Source organism: Rutilus rutilus (genome assembly GCF_951802725.1).
Source record: "Rutilus rutilus genome assembly, chromosome: 15".
NCBI classification, from domain to species: domain Eukaryota; kingdom Metazoa; phylum Chordata; class Actinopteri; order Cypriniformes; family Leuciscidae; genus Rutilus; species Rutilus rutilus.
This window is the reverse complement of record NC_140220.1, coordinates 36,071,895-36,093,756: the sequence shown is the minus strand read 5'-3', so window position 1 is coordinate 36,093,756 and position 21,862 is coordinate 36,071,895. Positions and strand designations below refer to the sequence as shown.

Genomic DNA, 21,862 nt, shown 5'->3' with positions numbered 1-21,862 from the left:
TCGGTTGTTTATTGAACATTGATGGAGCAACAGATTTTGTGTGAAAATAACACATAAATGTTGTTGTTGTTTTTTTTATTGTATAAATGTAGGGACTTCAACAAGCTTCTTCCCAGGTTTATGACATCACAAACCCTAAAATCGACATAAACCCTGCCCTCGGGAACACACAACAAAGGGGGTGAGGCCGTGTTGGTTGTCGCTGTTTTTTACAACCCAGAAAAAGTTTGTCCTAAGGCTGATGAACAGAGAGGTTTTTTTTTTTTTTTTTTTACACTGTTCCTGAACATTATAACCTTAAAGGGATAGTTCACCCAAAAATGAAAATTCTGTCATTGTTTACTCACCCTCAAGTTGTTCCAAACCTGTATGAGTTTCTTTGTTCTGCTGAACACAAAGGAAGATATTTGGAAGAATGTTTGTAACCAAACAGATCTCGGTCCCCATTGACTACCATAGTATATTTTTTTCCTACTATGGAAGTCAATGGGGACCGAGATCTGTTGATTACAAACATTCTTCCAAATATCTTCCTTTGTGTTCAGCAGAACAAAGAAACTCATACAGGTTTGGAACAACTTGAGGGTGAGTAAACAATGACAGAATTTTCATTTTTGGGTGAACTATCCCTTTAACATTTGTCTGTGCGCTGCACATTTTAAGGAGGACAGCTTCCAGAAGAGAGTACAATGCAGGCTATACACAAAAGCTTCTCCTGAAAGACGTAGCCATTCCCATTTTGTCGGGACATCAATCACAACTGTCAAAGTATGTCTTATTATTTGTAGTTGTGTTTTCTATTAACAGTTCCAATCATAAGCTTTATGTAGTTGCTATGATAGCTATGATGTAAATGAAGGGCAAAGCTTTGCCTCCGCTAGCCTGCTAACTAACATTACAGTATTGATATAGTGTTTACTTTAGCTTTTGTAAGCTTTTGCTTTTGTAAGACTGCTCACAGCCCCTTAGGAAAATGATCCATGACTTTGTGATCGATTACTGTTTGAATTACCATAGTTTTCCAAAAAATATGATTACATGGTAGATAACATTGTATCTACAAGAAAATAACGTAAAAAAAAACATACCACCCTGAAACGCCCAGTGAAATCCGTGTTTGCAAAGTCTGTGCTTAAAATCCGTTCAGCACAATCCTATTGTTTGTTAACATTGTCAGGGTCTGAATTTGGCTCGAAATGGTTTGAAATTGACGCCATCGTTAATATTTACATCTGAGTAGAGCTTGTGGAACATTTCCCAAACACACGCTAAGCGCTACCAAACACAACACTCTGGACCAGCTAACCAATCACAGTACATTTCGTATTTCGAAAGGAGGGGCTTCATCAAAAACTACGCGTTCAACCAGACTGGGGAGAGAGGAGCTGTAATAATGTAAAATATGTGAAAAATAATGCAATTTTTGAACAATCAAGCATGAAAACATTCTAGGATACCCCAAAAACAAAATCAAGAATTTGTAAAAGGGCATAATAGGACCCCTTTAAGACATATTTTGGGGAGGAAATGTCTGATTCATTAAAGTAACACATGTAGTGTCCAGGCATGTGTTTACAGAATATCCACATAGTTCAATCCCTACACAAGATGCCTGAACTGCTGCTTGGTGCATGTTCAGTAATTTAAACAGGGTGTGAGTCATCTGTTCTAAAACCCTCCAACTCAAAAGAACACTCGGTTTTTCTCTGTTTTTCTCTACCCTTTTTTTTCCCTTCTCTTGTAGATCGTCCTCCCTCCCATTTCACTCATATTAAATTTCAAGCAAACAGATGAATGATGTAATGGCTTGTGCAGTGAATGACTCATTCAGCTGATGTGTGTGTGTGTGTGTGTGTGTGTGTGTGTGTGTGTGTGTGTGTGTGTGTGTGTGTGTGTGTGCATGTGTCTGCTCTGCACTTCAAACAAAAATACTGAATAACACTGCAGGGTAGATTTCCAGGGTTTCTGCATGTTTTGCTTTATGATTCAGATTATTTAAGTGGCAAACCAAAACATAACAAAAAATGTTTTTAAAAAAAACCTTCAAAATATATTTACTCTCCATTTTTCTAGGATGATGGCATGTCATCATGTGACTGGTCCATGTTAGCATTTATCTAAAGCAGAGTGTCGTGGTATTAAAATGGTAGTGCACAAACTGAAGCAGACCACTGTTGGCAACAAGAAGTCGGTTTAAAAGCCTTCCAGAGCGTCTCATTTGGCGGCAGTGTGTGTGTGTGTTCAGTTGCGTACTTTTTTATCAGTTAGTAATCGAATCCCATTTTTGTATGTGCAGTCTAACATTCATTACCTTCGTGTTATTTGTGCTTTATGCCGATGTTTTGAGTTTGTTGTTCTTTATGTGGGAAAAGAGAACAGGTCAGTAGATTGCGCGATGTACATTGTGCCTGTAGTAATGTTAGGTGTTGGACACACTAGGTAAGAAGTGCGCGTCACTCTTTGTATTTTTGTTTTCTTAGTTAGAGAAGGATTTTAGGTCGTCGCATACGCTGAAGAAGTCGGTTATGTTTGTTCTTTTATTAGGTTAGAGGTTGTGGGGAAGATAGTTTAAGGGAATTATTTTGTTGTATTTGGTTCTTTAATTTGACGCCACTGAAGTTCCTTTTCCCTATAATTATTTGTATTTTCTTTTTTCATTTGCATTGTACATAGTTCACTCACTGTATCTAGTGGCTTCGGCTTTTTGTAATAAATTATCAAGTTTCCAACACTGGCTGTATCATATTCATGGTTCTTTCTGCTTTTCCCAATCTACCAGCAGTAGTGTGATATCGAAATGTTGCGTTCCATCTCCTAGACCTTTAAAGATCGTAACAGCCCATATAGGTAATCTTAAACAATTGGGGTTAAACGTTCTTGGCTTGCAGTCCGCAGCGGAGGGGCTCAAGGAAGTGGCTTCAGCTCATGCTCTGATAAACCACAGGGACTAGTTCTTGGAAGATAAGGATTTTTTTTTTTTTTTTTTTTTTTGTGCTTGTTACTGTCAAAACGCAGCACTCATCAGTGTCACATTTTACCCAATCATCCAAGGGTGGTATAAATACCACAACAACCAATCGTTACATCCTTGTATAATGATTGAACAACAATGGTTAATATGGTTAACAAAGTTAATATTGTTGGTATTATACAATTTTTATATTTAGTAATTGTTGATAAAACAAACTATATGAGAAATTAGATACTAGTAACACATTACTTCCGGGGATATTCTGTATCATAGCAATGAAAAAACACTGCGCCTCCAAAGCAGGCCGTTTTCAGAAGAGTTTTTTACCAAACCCTATCGTATACCCCCAGAACACCTGGAATATATGGCACATGTTGCATGGGATCGGTCTGTGATAAAAAAAAAAAAAAAATTACGCTTTTTTTTTGCCGGTCGCTATTCACTACCATTATACGGACAAGGGCGTGTGGGATTATTATTATTTTTTTACATTTCTCTTTATGTGGTCTGAAAAATAATAATAACGGCAAACGGCAGTAGAACAACAGGGTGAGTAAATGATGACTTAATTTTAATTTTAGGGTGAATGATACCTTTAAATCTTTTTTTTTTTTTTTTTAATCTTATTTCTTAAGCATGTTATATTATTTTATGATAATTGATTTTTATTTTATTTTATGTAAAGCACTATGAATTATCATTGTGTATAAAATGTGCTATATAAATAATCTTGCCTTGCCTCATTATCTGTTTGAACCACAGGGCATGATGGGAACTGAGCCTCACCTCCAATACCATTGGTGTGTTCAGCTCTGTATGCTTTCGAATCGCTCTTGCAGTACTTTTATGTCATACACCAATCAGTTACTGATCTAGATCCTCATCTTATTTTTCCTTGTTTGAACCAACCCTGACACACAGTTTGTGCAGGCAACACCAAAGAGTGTTTAGACAAACTCTTTTATACATAGACATGGATGTCGAAGGAATTGAATATATTGCTTTTTCAAGTTTTCACTGGTGTCTTTTACATTTGGTTTTTGATGTACATAATAATTACAAATTTGTCTAGTACTTTAAACCAAGTCTTGTTCAACTTTTATATGCTACTAAAGCATATGAAGTGAGCAAACACTGACAATTTCCCCTGCTGTCTGCAACACAATCAGAAATGTGCAGTCACCCATTTTACAATCCACCTTGATAAGAGTCATTGTTTCAGCAAATTTCCTTAAGAAAATGATTAGTTCAAAAGTTTAATTTCATAAGCAACATGCAAGTTTTTTTTTTTTTATCAACGTTTCACAACATTCATGATTTGTTTCTGCGCTGAGCCAATTTTTGCTGTAACTAAGTGTTTTGCCAATAAAACAGTTTATCGTGCTATTTTTTCTTCATAGTGTGCAGGCTTTTTTTTTTTAATCATTTTAAAAATATAATTTATCATTATCATCAGTTTTTTGATCTATGCACCTCAGTTTTTAAGGAGCGTGAGTTTTTAGCTCTTTTTCAATCAAACCAGATAGACATCTTTTCAAACTATGGGTGAGTAGTTCACTCATGTATTTTATGTTGCTTTGTTTAAAGTCTATATTGCAATATTGTGTTGATGAACATGTCTACAGTGCTTTTTATTGTATTTTCTGCTGAGTTCAGCAGGCAGTGCTGAACTCAGCAGAAAATACAATAAAAAGCACTGATAAATTGTTTTAATGGCAAACGTTTCGGTCACATGTAACCTTTCTCAATGCCAAGTTGACAATGCTAAGCCGTTGGCTAGTTGCTTAGTTGGCTCCTGGACAAAGCATTGTAAACTTGGCATTGAGAAAGGTTACATGTGACGGAAACGTTTGCCAATAAAACAGTGGTTTTATCACAGTTTTTTGTCCTTTTCTTTATTGATAGAGTGTGCAGGCTTTTTTTTAAACCATTTATCTAGTTTTATTCACAGTGACAGTTACACAACAACTTTCTTTACAGTAAGTCTGACTGAATCTAAAATCTAGAATCTAGAATTTAAGCAGTTTATAGCTCAAATGCAGTGAAGGTAATTAAAACACAGCTTAGGGATGCATAATAGTCTAGTAATAATTTAACAAACTTAGATGTCTCTGAGTTGATTAAACCAAACATTGCTAATTTGCCATTCCAGAAATGTGGTTTGGAGTTAGATCAGTCAACATCGAGGTAAAAACACGCCTATAGTGAACACAGAAAGACACTCGACAGAGCGTTGAATGCACTATGGAAATGGATGCTAAGATGGACGCATGCCATACTTCAGTGGTGTAGAACTTTAGTGAATAAAGATTTTAAACCAATCTGGGGTCCATTCTTTGTACCTCGCTTACTACATCTGAAATGATTCGACAGATGCCAGATCATATAATCATACAAACTGATCTCTGGATAATTTGGTTCTTCAAACGAATTTGTGGATTTGATTAAAACGTCTGGATTAAGTTGTCTGATATTACTACGCATTCTTGTGTTCATTGGAAAGGGCAGATATATCGATACTTAAAACCATGATCAGCAATGCAGTGATTGGCTGGCCGTAATACAGCAACGTAATGACATCATATTAAAAAAGAACATCACACACCTGACGAAACATTTTCTGGACCTTTATAAGGCAACAGAAGTGACCAAAACGACATTAAAGTTGTAATCGAACTTTCCACTCCCATCAGCGCTTTTTTGGAATTGCTAATTTCCCCTGTTTAGTACATCTGGCCCCATGTGTGTAAGACTCCAATAAAATTATTAGGTAATTTTCCCCTCATAAATAAATCTCTCAAAGGGTAAAACTGGCTGTGTCTATATTATGATAGACTTCACACCTTTAGAATAATATATTTAAATCAATTTTTCAATTATTATTATTATTTTATTTTATTATTGTCCCTGGTTCATTAGGGTACTCTTGTAAGAAAGTAGCAGTGGCTAGGACAGACTTTAAAATCACCAAGATGCAATCTAATCCTGTTTTCATGAAATAAGCTTCTCCCGAGCAGGTTTAAGCTTAAGGATCTGTTGCTATGACAGCAACTCCGGGATGAGCTTCGAAGAAGCTAACAATCCTGGATCATGTCAAATCGTCAACAATGAAATCCAAATAACTGAGTAATACACGTACGAAGAACTGCCCCAGCACTTGCAAAGGGAATTAATACATAAATCTCAGTGGTATCTTGAGTTCATTAGGGGTCAGCCCACATAAGCACTGAATCCTCGCCGTGTGTCCTGCTGTGGGCTAGATTAAATTTGGTCTGTGCTCTAACTTCAGGGTAAGGGGAAAAAGGAAATCACAGAGTCAGTTTTTGTCTTCCATTAAACAATCAATCACTTTAAGTCCCCCTGTGGTGAAAATCAAGTTTTTAATGTTGTTTATATGTCTATGTGGTGTTTTTAATATGCTTCGAGACAAACCATGCGCAAATTCATAAGTCGACACCATTGCTGAGTATTTTCTCTTTAAAACTGCAGTGAACCAAAGACGGTCTCAAACACACGGTGTGAAATCGCTGGTTTTTCTGACATCACAAACTACCTTGTAACCAATCAGATCAACGTGCTGGCAGGCTTTATCATTAACAGTGACCTAGCAGGGGAGCCTCGAGAAGAGCCAGGTTATCCCGGTATATTTTTCTGTTATGATGTGAAAAATTGGGTAGATTTAGCAATATAGCGGGTGTATGATATATATTACGATGTTATGATGAACTATATGCCTTTATCCACTGACATTCTGGCTGTCTGACTCTGAGATGTAACGGGAGTATGGTTTTTGTAACATTAGCAACACATTATTAGCTGTTTGATAACATAGTCAAAAGGACAATTATATTAATTACTGTTATGTGTCCGACATTGTAAAGAGCGACACCATTGTGCAGCGTTTACCTGCAGATGGCCGAGTGAATCTCTCAGCTGCTGTGAGTGACTGGAGGTGGGGCTAATTTGCATATTCATGGTTCTGCATATACTAAGTGAAGCGAGGGTGTAGTTACATTCAAGCTATTTTAAGGCATGAATAAAAAAAATTCACAAGGAAAAACGTTTAAACGTAATTTTGGTAATCAAATATGAGCTTTAAGTGATACAATTATTGACTACAGGGGAACTTTAATCACTTTAATTTCACAGGGGGAATTCTAAATTCTTTGAATTGGAATTTGGAAGACAAACTATTCTGCCAGAATGTTACAGCAGTATGTTAAATGTACACTGCTTCGAGTACGTATGGATCCATTCTATACTGCTTGGCCAGCCTATTTTCTTTGGAGTGAAGTAATAAGGAAAATGATGCTACTATTCATAGATGCCACCTACGTCACTACAAATAGAACGCCGCCATATTTGCGCCCGACTCGCCCGGTATGGCCGCCCAAACTGCCCATTTGAATGAGAGAGAGAGACAGAGATACCTGGAGAAAATTTCTATTTAGGCTCCTCCGATCCTTATTTGTTACCGCCAGTTTTCTTTAGTCCATTATTATCTGCCCCAGGCTTGCCCCAATTGGCCTTTCATGATGTAGAAATACTTAAAGTCATAGAGCTTCATGGCGCGCGTTCATGAGAGTCGAGGCAATGTCATGAATGAATCTATGAATCTGCAGCTGTTCGGCATGAATGAATCTATCTAATCCGTCCATCAGCACAGCCAGAGACATCAGCCGAATATCATAAAAGACTGCCATATTTGTCCGAAAGAACAGATGTTCAATTACAGAGAGAAGGTTTAATACACACAAATATCAAAAGAATCTTTCGAGTCGAATCTTTTTGAATGATTCGGCTGCGATTAAAAGCTATCAAGAGGTAAGCTCACCAGTGATTATAATATAACGACTTAAATTGCAGTTTGTTCGTCACATAAAGCTATCATATGAATAAATAACGCTATTAATATAACGGACGAGTCGTATTAGATCACTTTTATGATACTTTAGTGATGTTTTTTTTTGTCTTTTATTATTATTATTATTTTTTGCGTGACAGCCCCCAGTAGGCTAATGTTACTCATTCACTTTCATTACATCGACAAGAAGAGTCTCCATTAGGCTACATATTCAAAAATGTCCCTTTGTCTTCCACGGAAAGTAAACTTCAGGATTTGCACATGAAGGCGAGTAAATGACGGCAGAATTATCATTTTTGGAAGAACTAGTCCTTTAATATGCATTTCAAGGCTGAGATTATGCATCGTCTGCAGAGCTAACGTTAACGTTACTTACACAAAATAACATCTAAAGCGCATGTGACGAAGACAATTTATGAACTTCATAAAAATATTTATTAGATTTAGGTAGGTATTAACGAACAGACAGACAGACAGACAGTTATATTCAAAACAACCCCAAATCTTACTAACTTACCATGATAAAATGCATTTAAACAGTAGGCCTAAATAAAATGAAGACAAAACATTATCTGTCGATATCTATCTGTATAATGTTGGCCACTGAGAGTATAATGGAAATATAATTAACCACAAACCAACATGAGACTTCAAGTCTTTTAAATAAATTATTCTCTCTTCTCTCTTATTTTGGTATAGAATAAAATACCAGTTCAGGATTCCTCTTTCGGCTGTTGTTGCAGCCAACTGCACAACATATTGCAGGCATTACTGAGATCGGTCGCAAAGATGGCGGCGCAAAGCTACAGTGACGTCACGTGAACCGAATGAATTCCTAACGCCAGAAGAAAATAATCAAGCATTGGGTTAGTTCTGGCAGGTCACGTTAGTCAAGCTCGCATCAGCTGACTCTCAACTGATCCAAGTCTACCAATAGGAATATGACGCCTATCACTGTACTAATATATAAGCTCCTTCAGTAGTTATCAACAGCTATCGCGTTCCTCAGGAGCTAATTACCCTCCTCCATCCCCAGCTCCTCCTCTCGTCAGTCAAAATTTGGCATTCTGATTCCCCCTTGAATCAGACTAAATTCTCGAATTATGTTGTACATTAAAATATTGACATTAATGATATCTATTATCATTCTGGTTATCGCTGCTCTCCCTAATCTTATCCATGCCTCATAATCGAGTTCTTGCCCAGAACAGAACCATACCGCCAATCCAATCTATATGCTAATTGTCAATCGTATTTGACGATAATGGTCCTGACAGAACTGTTATTTCAGTTCACATAACAAAAGAATAGTATCATGTGGAGAATGTCTGCAAAATGTTGTTCTGTTGCTGATCATGTGTAACACTGTCGGTGGTTGTAATGAAATGCACGACAAAGGAGATAATCAAAATAAATCTTTTATCCAGTGGTCTCAAACTCAATTCCTGGAGGGCCACAGCTCTGCACAGTTTAGCTCCAACCGGCTCCAACTCACACCTGCAAGGAAGTTTCTAGTAATCCTGAAGACCTTGATTAGCTGGATCAGGTGTGTTTGATTAGGGTTGGAGCAAAACTGTGCAGAGCTGTGGCTCTCCAGGAATTTAGTTTTTAGACCACTGATTTAGTCCAAGGCCCTGTCCCAAATGGCACACTTCATGTGCACTTTCGGTCTTGTGGACTTACAATGGCTGCCACGTGCGCGTGTCCGTTAAGTCCGTGAGACCGTAGTGTGTCCCATTTGTCATTTTTAGATCTCAGAAGGGTGCTAGCGAGCGCCCCCATGTGGTCGATTTGCGCCCTTGATGCGCACTTTTGCCGAGCCCGCGCTGATGCGGTCTCCGCAGCAGACTTCTTCCCGACAGTCAAAGCGGCATCACGTCACGAAAGTGCAGACTCAGAGGAAGACCGCGAGTGCTTAGGGTTCCATTTGGGACAGGGCCCAAGAATCAAAACAAAAAACAGGAGAATAACTCGGAGGAAACACAACCACGAACACACTGACATCAAACAAGCAAGACCAAGAACAAACTGAAACAGAGGGCTTATCTACACAGACAACTAAGGAGCTAATTAACAAGGCAAATCTGAACTGAGGACACTAATTAATCTGTAATCTAGGAGACAAACAGGCAGGGAACAGAGGCCCTGTCCACACGAACACAGGTATTTTCAAAACTTTTCAAAACGCAGCTTTTTCTATTGCTGTTCGTCCACATGCAAACGCATGTCAGGTCACTGAAACCAAACCTTTTTGAAAACCCAGTGCCAGTGTGAAGAATTTTTTGCAAAAAAACAGTTGCAGTGTTGTCGTGTAGCCGGTGAAACCAGAGATTTTGGCTTGTGACATCGGAGTGTGTGCTGTTATCTCCGTTGTTTGATGTCAGATTGTGAGCTGCTATCTCCTTTGTTTACATGAGACGTAGCCAAAATATTGCTGCTAATAACTATGCTAACAGGGCTTATAACATGAATACATATGCATGCACAGTTCTCCCATTATATTGCAGAACAGAGGCGTCAGAATGCTATTTTTTTTTTTTAAACAAAAGAGGAAAAACACTGTTTATAAAAAAATACAAGTGTACGTGTGGACTAGGCCAGATGAGAATATGAACTAATCAAGAAACTAACTGTGAACAGAAACATAACACAATGAAAACTTAATCAAAAACAGAACACACACGTGACAAACACCTACTGCTTCAAATATTGTCCTGAAGAACCCCAAAGTTAAATACAAACGACTGAGGCTTATGTTTAGTAAGATCCATTATGCCAGTTCTACCTTAAAAGTTTACACAACACATTTCATTGTGGATTGTTTTATGAATCTGTATGGAATTTAATCATAATGGACTTGCACATAGTTTTTTGAAGGGGTAGGTTTTAAGTGCCAGTGTTAAAATTGTGGTCTTGACTAGGATTATACGAGCCCTTTAAACAAAACTAGCCCTATTTTCTATTGCCTAAAATACACTGCGCATGTTTTTAACTCTTAAATAACTCTATATCTTTAATATTTTTTGTTTATTATTTATTAGCCTACTTAAAGCAAGATCCTTTTCTTCCTTTCTCTGATTACAATTAATAATGATTTAAAAAAAGTATAAAATTATGCAAAACATGTGAAACAAATTGGCCCAACACAAGTCCAAGGTTCAGAAAAAAGGAGAAAGACAAAGAGAGAAAAAGAAAATATGCCTACCTGCTATGCAGAGGCCAAATATGGTGAGCAGTACCAGAATATAAAGGGACACAATGGCATATTTGATTGCAGTGAAGGAATCCAATTGACCACAGCAATTATCTGTCTTTCTCCTGTACTTTGAAGAACCTACTGTGAAAGATAAACACTGATCAACAGGGAGTCTAGAAAGGAAACACACTGACTTTAACATCAGGAACTAGGGAGATAAATCCAGTTTAGAAAGACTATAGCGTTGGCTCGATACCAAAATTTTGGCTTCGGTACGATAACAGAATTGAATACCTCTGTATCGATAATAAATCGATACCATAGCTGACTCAGCAGCCTCAAAAGATAACTGAACTAGAAACAATTTTATTAAACATGAACATTAAACATGAACATAAACTAACAACATATTTCCCTTTGCTGAAAAAAACATATAATAACACTTAATCCCTAAATGTACCCTCCTAATGCAGTCCCTTGCAAAGCATGCTGGGAACTACAGATCCACTTCCCAGAACTGCATTTCCCAAAAGCATCATAAGCCTAAGTAAATCGTAGAGCCTTTGCCACGATCGTAGAGCCTAGCTCATAATGCTTTTGAGAAATGCAACCCTGTGCTGTGGGATGTGTAGTTCCCAGCATGCTTTGCAAGGGACTGCATTAGGAGAGTAAATTTAGGGATTAAGTGTTATTTTATGTGTTTTTCAGTACAGTGAAAGATGTTGGTAGTTTATGTTCAAGGGCACCTATTATGCAAAATTCACTTTTACATGGTGTTTGAACATAAATGTGTGTTGGCAGTGTGTGAGCAAAACCACCCTATAATGATAAAAATCCACCCAGTGCTTTTTTCTAAATCCCCATAAATCATAAGCACTGTCTCAGAACAAGCTGTTCGATGCGGCAATGTGACGTCACTTTGCACAGGCCCCTCCTGTTGACTGTTGATTGACACTGCAGTTTTAGCGTAGACCAGCTCTGAGTGAGCTGGACACAGTCCGCCAGTGTTTCGGGCTTTACACGATGACGATCGCTCTGATTGGTTTTAGGTCTATCTAATTGCGCCTACAGGCATTTGAGCGACGACCGTTGGTGACGCCCCTTTGGAAATGGGATGTGAATGAAGCTTCCCCAGACCCACTCTCAGTTACGACTGAGAAGGGTCTGGTGTAAACCAGGTTAGTGATTTTCTGGAGTAAAACTAAAGCTTCATCTTTTGTGTGATGTACAATAACAAATCCTAATTAAAACTAATTAAAATGAAGCCCAGTATTAGTTAATAATTAAAAATTAGTTCAATTTAATTAGATCCTCCCTGATAGGCCTTTGGCCAAACTGCGCACCTGATAGGCCATAGAGATAGCCTGAACGATCCAGTTACTGATGGTCTGTTTGGCTGTGGGAAGCCCCTTCTTGAGCAACCCAAAGAACACCAACAACTGGTCTGACTTCTGCCATGAGAAGACCTCTGGAGATAAATCTTGAGAGCTCTGACAGGGCAGAGCAAATTAAGTCTTTCTTCATCCGCCATCACGTGAGGTGGGGGATGAAAAGCCTGCCGAGCCGAAGGCCGTGCCACATTAGATGGCACTTTAGGCATATAGCCCATCCTGGGATGCAAGATAGCCTTAATATCGCCTGGAGCAAACTCCAGGCACCCGTAAGATATAGAAAGGTTCTGAAGATCTCATACTCTCCTCAGACAAGTAATGGCTAATAAAAAAAGCTACCTTGAGAGAAAGGTTCTTGGCCTAAGCCGACTCCGGAGGTTTGAAGGGGGCCTCAACCAGCCCTTCGAGAACCACTGCCAGTTCCCATGAGGGAACTCTGGTCCGAGTCGCAGGTCTCATCGTCCAAGCCCCACGGAAGAAACGTACGACCAGCTGATGACTTCCCAAAGGGCCATCACCCAGAGGAGTGTGGAAAGCCGTAATGGCAGCCACATACACCTTGAGTGTGGATGGGGTAAGACCAGCAGAGAAGCGATCCTGGAGGAACTCTAGCACTGAAGCCACCGGGCAGTTAACTGGGTCCACCTCACGTTCTCTACACCAAATGGTGAAACATTCCATTTTAGGTTGTACAGTTTCCTCATGAAGGGAGCTCTAGAGCTGAATATGGTCTCGACTACTCCTGCTGACAGGCCAGCCTCTCTGTACTGTGCCCCCTCAGGGGCCAGACCCACAGTTTGCATAACTCTGGCCGAGGGTGAAATATTGAGCCCTCTGCCTGCAACAGAAGGGCCCTCCTGGTGGAGATATCCTATGGAGGGCCCTCTAGGAGTGATATTATGTCTGAGAACCATATTCGGGCCGGCCACAATGGGGCTACAGCAGTAGACAGACCCCGTCGCGACAGACCCTCTCCAGAACTCCCGGGAGCAGAGCGATCGGGGGAAATGCGTACAGGCACTGCCTCAGCCCTGCCTGCAGCATGGCATCCAACCCCAGCAGGGCTGGATGCGTGAGAGAAAACCACAGTGGACAGTGTGTTGCCTCTTGAGACGTGAACAGATCCACTTCCACTGGGCCGAACCTCTCGCATATCGACTCCACCGCCTCATAGAGGGCATGGTTTCAGACCCCCCTGATGATTTAGATAGGACACCACTGACATATTGTCTGTTTTCACAAGAACGAGGTGACCATTGAGGTCTGGCAGGAAACTCGTCAGAGCTCAGAAAACCGCCAACATTTCCAGGCAATTTATGTGCCAGGAAGAATGATGGTCCTGCCATAGACCTCTCGTAGAGTGGCCACCCCTGACTGCGCCCCAGCCCGTGAGGGATGCGTCTGTCAAAATGGCTTTCCGGCAACATGACGCTCCCAGCACGGAACCTTGGGACAGAAACCAAGGTTTCTTCCACATAGACACCATCTGCGCGTAACCCTGATCATGTGGAACGGGTACCCGACCCTACTGTGGGTTGACTGCAGTCCAAACCAACCCACTGAAATTCAGTGGGGTGGAAGTGGAACTGCAGCCTATACCCCTTTCCCAAGGAGAAATATTCTGCAGGTTTTGCCATGCTTTGAAATATTCTTCTAAGGGAACCAGCCTCTCGAGGCTGATTTTGGGTACTATTCGAGATTCGTTCTCAATCCCCTGAAGCTGCACTCCGGCAGGGTTTGGTCTAAAACGATTCTCGATGTGTGGATGAGCTCGGCTCATAATGTGCGCAGGCAGCCCCCTCGAGAACTGCCCATGCATGCTCTGCTCCCAGCTTAGTCAGACGATTATTAAATATTTTTTAATTCCTCAGAATTAAATGCAGCCATAATAACCAGACAAGCAAAATATGGTCTGAATGGTAAGCTGAAATATTTAGCTCAAAGTCAGATATTCCATCATTTTAATTCATCAGAATTAATTGCAGCCATAATAAACAGACAAGTGAAAAATGGTCTGAATGATAGGCTGAATAAAAATATCAAACTCGTCAAAGCCAGATATTTAAACACGTATACCGGTCTCGTAATCTACACGTTGCCTCGACAACATGAGACACAAACTGTTCATAGTACATATCTATGGAAGCTTGTTTCCGCCACTGAATAATAAATAAATAATAATAATTGCGACTTTTTATCTCACAATTCTGACTTTTTTTCTCACAATTGCGAGATATCAAGTCAGAATTGTGAGAAATAAAGTCGCAATTCTGAGAAATAAAGTCGCAATTGCGAGATATAAAAAAGTCACAATTCTGACTTGATATATCGCAATTGTGAGAAAAAAAGTCAGAATTGTGAGATAAAAAGTCGCCATTATTATTAGTTATTTATTATTCAGTGGCGGAAACAAGCTTCCATAGTACACAGAGCGCTTACTGAAGAGCAAAAAGCTGACGCTGTTGCATCCCTTTGTAGCTTCCGTGTATGCCGTCACATGTCATGACGCAACGCCAATCAGGATTGGAATAGTTTCATTCAAGCTTCAGACACGCTACGCTGGGGGCATTCCCCAAAGTTTCGTAATCGATGCAGTTCGAGTTCCCTCAAAAGGGAACTGCATAGCAACGGCTTAAGCCACCATTACAACTTCTGAAATTTTCCTTTGGAAATAATAATGTTTGGGCTGTTTATAAGGAAGAAGAATTAGAAAGTAGTTCTACACACAATAATGTTTTGAGGACACAAATCTGAAGAAAAAAAGTAATTAAACACAACACCTGAATAACATTTAAGCACGGTAATCCTGGTATATGACACAGACGGTGCACAATGCTTGTCTCATCTAGTTCTGTTAAGGTTTCTGTTACAATTTTCAACAAGATTTTCTGTATAAGCAAGCACAAGGAAAAGGGAGACAGAAAGTACTGTCTGACAACTGGGAACTGACAATTCAGTTGATATGGTAATCCCAGAATTAAAACATGATCCAGGAAAGTATAGTACCAAGACAGGCAAGACTGCCAAGGAGCTTTCATGAGAAAGAGTGTCACAAAAAGTGCTATAAACTGGACAAAACCACAGCCTACTCATGATTTTGAGGTGGAAAACTGGAGAATGATTTAATGTTAATAAAATGTCTAATTATTCATTTAATTTAATGTCTCATAATGTGTATTTGTTGTTTGCAATTTCACCATTGTAAGACCATAAAATATTACTGAAGTGTGAACCACCACTGCTTTTTCCCGCGAATGTGCCGAATCTGCCAATGTAATTACAATCATGTTCGAAATCCACCAGTACCACTGGAATTAAAAACATTATTACAAGCTTACCGTTTTGAATCGAGCTAAGGCAAGCAGATAGTTTTGAACACTGGCTGGTTATGTCCTTGCTCAAAAAATTATTTTGGATAATTTTTAACCCAAAAAAGGTACGGACTGCAGCTTTAAGCGAATCTAAGGGCATAGAGAAGGGGAGGAGTAGGCAAAATCCATAGCCGGAGACTTTTGCTTCCATTGGTAAATTTTTTTTTATAAAAAAATAGACAATCACCGTTGAGCTTTTAGTGGTTAGAGTTTTGAGAAAAATACATTGGCATAATAGGCTAGCCTACCTTGTAATATCAACCAATCATCGTAGAGACGTAATTTACATAATAATAACTGCTCCTGCTGAAAATCTAGCACCTACCGTAATTATAGAGGGTAGAGACTGATCACCATTAAATTGTGCTCTTTTAACACAGACATTTAAAAAAATTAATTCTTCAAGTGATAGGTGCGTGACATTATATTTACTGTACATTGTCTTTATGCATGTGTAGTCATTTTCTTATTTTTTTTCTATTTAAAAGCAACAAAAAAAAAAAAATCATTTTAAAGCAGTTAAGCAAAAATAAAACAATCAAAAACAAAAAAGTTAGAAACAAACAAAAGAAACAAAAACAAAAAAAATGCCTCATTTATTTTATAACCCAGCTGCCAATGCTAAAAGGGTTTTCTTTATTCTAACACTGCGTCCTAACCAGGCTCGATAATATATATAGGTTTTTTCTCCTGATCAGGCACGGCAGCAATACGCAACAATTCTAATTTAGAAATGGTTTCCATTTCTATTGCAGCTGGAACAACAACATCTAAAGTATGACAGTGATAATCTGAGGTACTGATTATGTGCTTTATTCAATGTTTATTCAATGTTTGAATATAATTTATAGTAAGGCTGTCAATAGATTTTTTTAATAACATTTTTAATCGAGATTAATCGCACCCTTTTGTCGTACTTGTCATGAAATTATGCATACATCATTTATCTTGTTTAACATATTAATTTTGTCACCATTTGCTATATCCAGCAAAGGAAACCATCAGGGTGATTCTCACAAAACTGTAGGTATTTTCTCCAAGCTTGATTGCAATCCTCATCCATCAAAACTTTACTAGTGAAACATTTGTTTGCTTTATGTAGCCGAGAAATGTAGTTTGCGTATCATCTGGCCATATAGCGGTGGGATGTTTTGACATTTCACACAGTGAGATGCATGAGGGCCCGTGCTCTTCAGAAACAATCACATAATATGACAACGCTCATGTTTTAAAACGAAACACACTGGAATTAATAATTCACTGAAAACGCAATGTACATGTAATCAGCTTGGTTTTCTTTACATTAGCGCTGTTTTGGGCTGACTGTTTGAATGAATACACTTACTGGATAATTGGACTGAAAACTTACCCAGAGTTTACCTGCTTAAAATGATCTGATTGCAAACAGAGAAGCGAAATTGGGTTAAAGGGTTAGAATTGAAATGTCATCTAACAGCGTGATGTAAATTACGGTAATGATGCAATTTCACAAGCTTCAGGAATGTATTTGCGTTAAATTATTTCAGTGTGTTAAGAATTTTGAATTAATCGCAGGCATTAACATTTTAACGTTGACAGCTCTAATTTATAGCCGTACTGAAAGCGACAATGGATCATTCACCTCAGATTTTAGGATTCAAGGAAACCAAAAGGTTAAAATCAACTCAAACGCAATGTGAACAGTCAAGTGTATTCAGTGAAAAATATTAAGTCACTCAGTACATATTTTAATAATGTTAAAATAATTTGATTATACATTTATCCAATTGGTTGCGAGTGCAGTGCGCTTGCCAAGAGACTCCGCCCACACACTTTTCTGATTGGCCGTGATCACGTTTTCTGTGGACAGACAAAGCTTGTAGCTGAAATCTCATCGCATCGCATCTGGTTGTGACACAGTGTTAGAAAGACTGCAGCTGTGAGGCTACTGAAAGGACAGAAAGGACCTGTCTTGATCAAAAGCAAAATGGAAAGATGTCGGATAAACAAACTGTACAAAGAGAGGTAGACACAGTCAAAGAAGATGTTTATTTCATAAATAACTCTGTGATTGATGGTGTGCAGTGCAGGCAATAAAGAAATAGTAAAGAAGATACAAACCTTCTTCACATAGGTTGAGTTTTGATAGATTCATCCCATCGTAGCCCTCCTCATAAAATGAGCTGTTATCCCTATCTTCACTGTTGGTGGTCAGATACATTGCCTTGTTCTCCATTCACAACCCACTGCAAAAATGACAAACAAATGGAACAAAATTAATTATTCAAGGACAGAACAAGCTGTTGTCAGTGGCAAATAAAGATGAGAAAAAGATCTAATTGCAGCAGATTTTGCTTTTATTAACAAAACTCTCAAAACAACATACTCAGGATACTTAGACTTACAAAAACTGAAACAGAACAACCACCCGAGAACAGATAAAAAACTGAAAGAAACGCAGAGCTTAAATACCCAAACAAACTAATCAATGAAATGAACAATTGTATTCAATGAAATGAATACAATTTGGCCATCTTTACACTTTAAGAACTGTTTGTACCATTTGACTTTCTCATAAATAACAGTGTCCTACAATCAAAAATGGTAATTATTACATAGAGTTCATCAACAAAGGTACAAAATCACACATAAAGAAGCATCTGATTTTGGTTTACATGTGATCTACACCACGTTAAAATTATATATACTATACAGTATGGAAAAAATGCCTAATTACCACTTACAGAAAGTAACATTTTTAACAAAGGAAAATTATTTTCAAAAGGTGATTTAGTCCTACTGTTGACATCAGTGTTTATATCTGAACTATAAACTTTTATCCCAGTACTTCTGCAATAATCTGAATTATTGTATGACAGAAATAATACTGTGTGTTTGAAAAGACTGTTTGTTAAGCTGTTTCATATCTATACATGACAACTGCTCTCTCCGGATCAGATCTGAACGTTCACTGTGATCGTACTTGTCATAATAGACATAGAGCCGAATCACTGTCATTTAGGAATAAGATTGTTATCATTGTGCCTCATTTGTATAAGTCACTTTGAATAAAAGCACCTGCTAAAAGAATAAGTGTAATTATTTATTTTACTTTATTACTATTTTCTTAGGAATATTTTATTTTAGGTGTGGATAGGCATCTCACATGACAAGCACACATTGGAATTGCTCTTTTTTTTTTTTTTTGCATTAGTCAATAAAGATTGTGTCTAGTAGGTGTATTTTTATTTAAAAACTGTAGTTTTATATTTAGCATTTATTAAGGTCATCGAAATGAGTATGGCTTCACTGACCCTCACAGGTAATTTATAAAAACGAAATGTTTAGAAATGGTTTGTGTGGAAATATTACAAAGTCTGTAAACAGGACGTTAATACGGGCCAAAGACAGGAGACGCTGAAGACGGACGCAAAGAGGAGAGAAAATGCTGCACAAGGCACAGCAATCTCACTGTTCGCTGTGCTCGAAATCTAGGAAGAAAAATATAAATATTGTATTGGGGGTGGGGGTTTATATGAATGTATCTCTGAAGGGAACTGACTGTCTTCAGAATAGTTTTGATATTGGAATCAACCAATTTGATAGTAAAAAAAATGCTTGGTGCATCACTAGAAATGTTGATAACGTTGTTTAAACATTATCACAATCTTAATTCCCAGATGTGAGAAACTGCAAGGTTAAGGTGATTAAGAATTATGATCAGGAGTCTTCTATACTGAATATTGTAACTTAATGTAACAAGAAAAAAATTCCACCAAAGCCAGAGAACTGGACTATTCTCCATCACTGCATGGCTTCCATGAGGATAAAGCTCACACAAAAGTCAAAGTTTGAAGAATCTACTTCTGTCTGAATGGTCATTGTAACCACCATTTACTTCTTACAAAACAAACAGAGCCCAGTTTAAAAATGTAATTAAAAAGCACTCTATCTGGTCTCTCTGATTACACAAGTGCACACTGACAGTTTGGCACAAAGCGTGGACAGCACTGTGAGCTCATGTGGCTGCTATGCAACTCAGATTACTGTAAATCTACTGGATAATGGAGACAAAAAAAAAAAGAGAGCAAACCTCTCTGCTCTGCAAACCTTTTCACTTTTTCAGTTCCCACATCTGTCTCCAATATTTGTCTCTTTACATTGCAGACTGCATCTTATATGAGAAGATGCATACTTTTTTTTTTTTTTTGGTGCAGCATTCTGTTTCCAAAAGCAAAATAACACAATGAATAACACAATTAACATGACACAATTGTAAATATTTTCATCATCATCACATCAACTTCAAAAAGAGGACAGGTTTATCATTAATGATAATAAAAGACTTCACTTAGCTATGTTATAGGGTAAATATATGCCTTGTGCTAAGGTTGAGGATGGTAACATAATGTATGTCCCTTTAATGAGCAATTATTGAGCAAAAACCAGTACACTGCCATGCCTTGCTCATCCCATACATTACTTAGTAGAAAACGTTACATTTATGATTCCATTGTGTGCTGTGGCTAGTAGTTAACCTGAAAGATTCGGTTGAGATACTTTGGTATTTTTAAATAAAAAAAATATGGATTAACTCTCCACAATTTAATTAAGTTAAACCAAAGATTGCCAAGGTGCATGCACTGTTTACAACACCCTCAATACATCTTCACAAATACCGTTTTAGTCTTAATCTGACTGTAAGTGGTGACATTCCAATATACACGACAATAAATACAAATCTGCTGTAGAATAGCATAGTAGATATGAGACTTGCAGTAAATGATTGTATGACAACAAAAATATAGAAACTTTTTTGATCGCAACCACTTTTAGGCAGACGAGGCAGGAAAATACAATTCCACAGTACCGAGAATAAAACAAGTAGACAGCTATCCTGATAAATACAAAATGTACATGAAAACATTCTACAATCTTATACTGTCTCAATTCGACCTGTCAGCTCTGAACTACATCATCACCAAAAGAAAAAAGCTGTTTGTATCATTACCGGAGTCAAGTGGGTGCTGAAAGCCGCAGGTTCTTGTTCAAGCTGATGCTCTCTCTCACTGGTGGAGACTGAGCAGAGCAAAGATCCGTCAGCTTAAAACTATTTTGTTTTTTTGTTGTCGCGCTACACGGACACCAGATCTGCGTAACGTTTTTCTGTAAATTCTGTGTACAGAGCAAATATATTCTTGCCTCAATCCATCGTCAAGCGTCCTTCGCACTCAAGAAAGTGTCCGATTTCATGCGACTCCCACATGTGGGAAAACACACAAAAGTGCTTCCTAGGGTTGCCAGATTGGGTAGACTAGTTCCCTCACAGGCTACATGCAGACCAGAAAAGCGCTTATTGCGAGAGAGCTTATCACCATGATATCACAATTGGCTTTTTTTTTTTTTTTATGGAATAATACCAGAAATGCTGCAGGTAAAAGAAAATATTCCCATTGTAATAATATCAACATATGTTCACATAGAAATAATATCAATTTAGCTGAATATCAATTCAGCTGTCTGGTGCTGCTTTTTAGACATTTGTTTTAGAGATTTCACACTACAAAAACATATGAAACAATAATGGCAAACTTTGCAAAGTATCCACTATCAGAGAACAAATGTATTAGGCTACAACATAACAAGCAAAAGAAATGCACAGTAAAAATATGTTTTTACTGAGAAAATGCTGTCAAATTTAACAATTTGTATATAAAACGAGCCTTCTCTTTCTTCTTAAAAATACAGACAGCCTTGTATAAATACAGACAGCCTACAGCCTTCTTAAAAATACAGACATCCAGACCACTGAAAAAAACTGGCCTCATCCCTTAAATAAAGGTAAATGTCATGAAGTTTAACCTGAGATGTCCACAAATAGCCTATACATAAAGATAATTGAGTGATGATTGAGCATCATTGAAGACAGCTGATAAAAAACAAGCAAAATCCCTAAAGGAAAGAGAAACACGAGAACCACAACTGACTTCAGACACAGCCTTAGCTGAAATCAACTGAAGATAAAAGACATTAAAGTGCCATTATTGTGCTATTTTAAAGTTTCCTAATGTTGTTTCCTAGAGTCTCCTA

General features: G+C 38.1%; 1 protein-coding gene across 3 annotated transcripts in view; it reads right to left on the bottom strand.

Moving 5' to 3' along the window:
- scara5 (scavenger receptor class A, member 5 (putative)) overlaps positions 1-21,017 on the bottom strand; it is a 38,589-nt gene extending 17,572 nt beyond the window's left edge. The window contains exons 1-3 of one of the 3 annotated variants that reach the window (XM_084433176.1): positions 20,784-21,017; positions 17,894-18,018; positions 11,041-11,169 (exon numbers count right to left, since the gene is read on the bottom strand). In XM_084433176.1, coding sequence (XP_084289302.1) covers positions 11,041-11,169; positions 17,894-18,008 — 244 coding nt within the window. In that variant the 5' untranslated portion in view covers positions 18,009-18,018; positions 20,784-21,017. Of the gene's footprint in view, positions 1-11,040; positions 11,173-17,893; positions 18,019-20,783 lie in introns of all 3 variants that reach the window. The other 2 variants (XM_084433175.1, XM_084433177.1) reach the window with 2 other exon arrangements.
- Between the last annotated feature and the right edge of the window lie 845 nt (positions 21,018-21,862).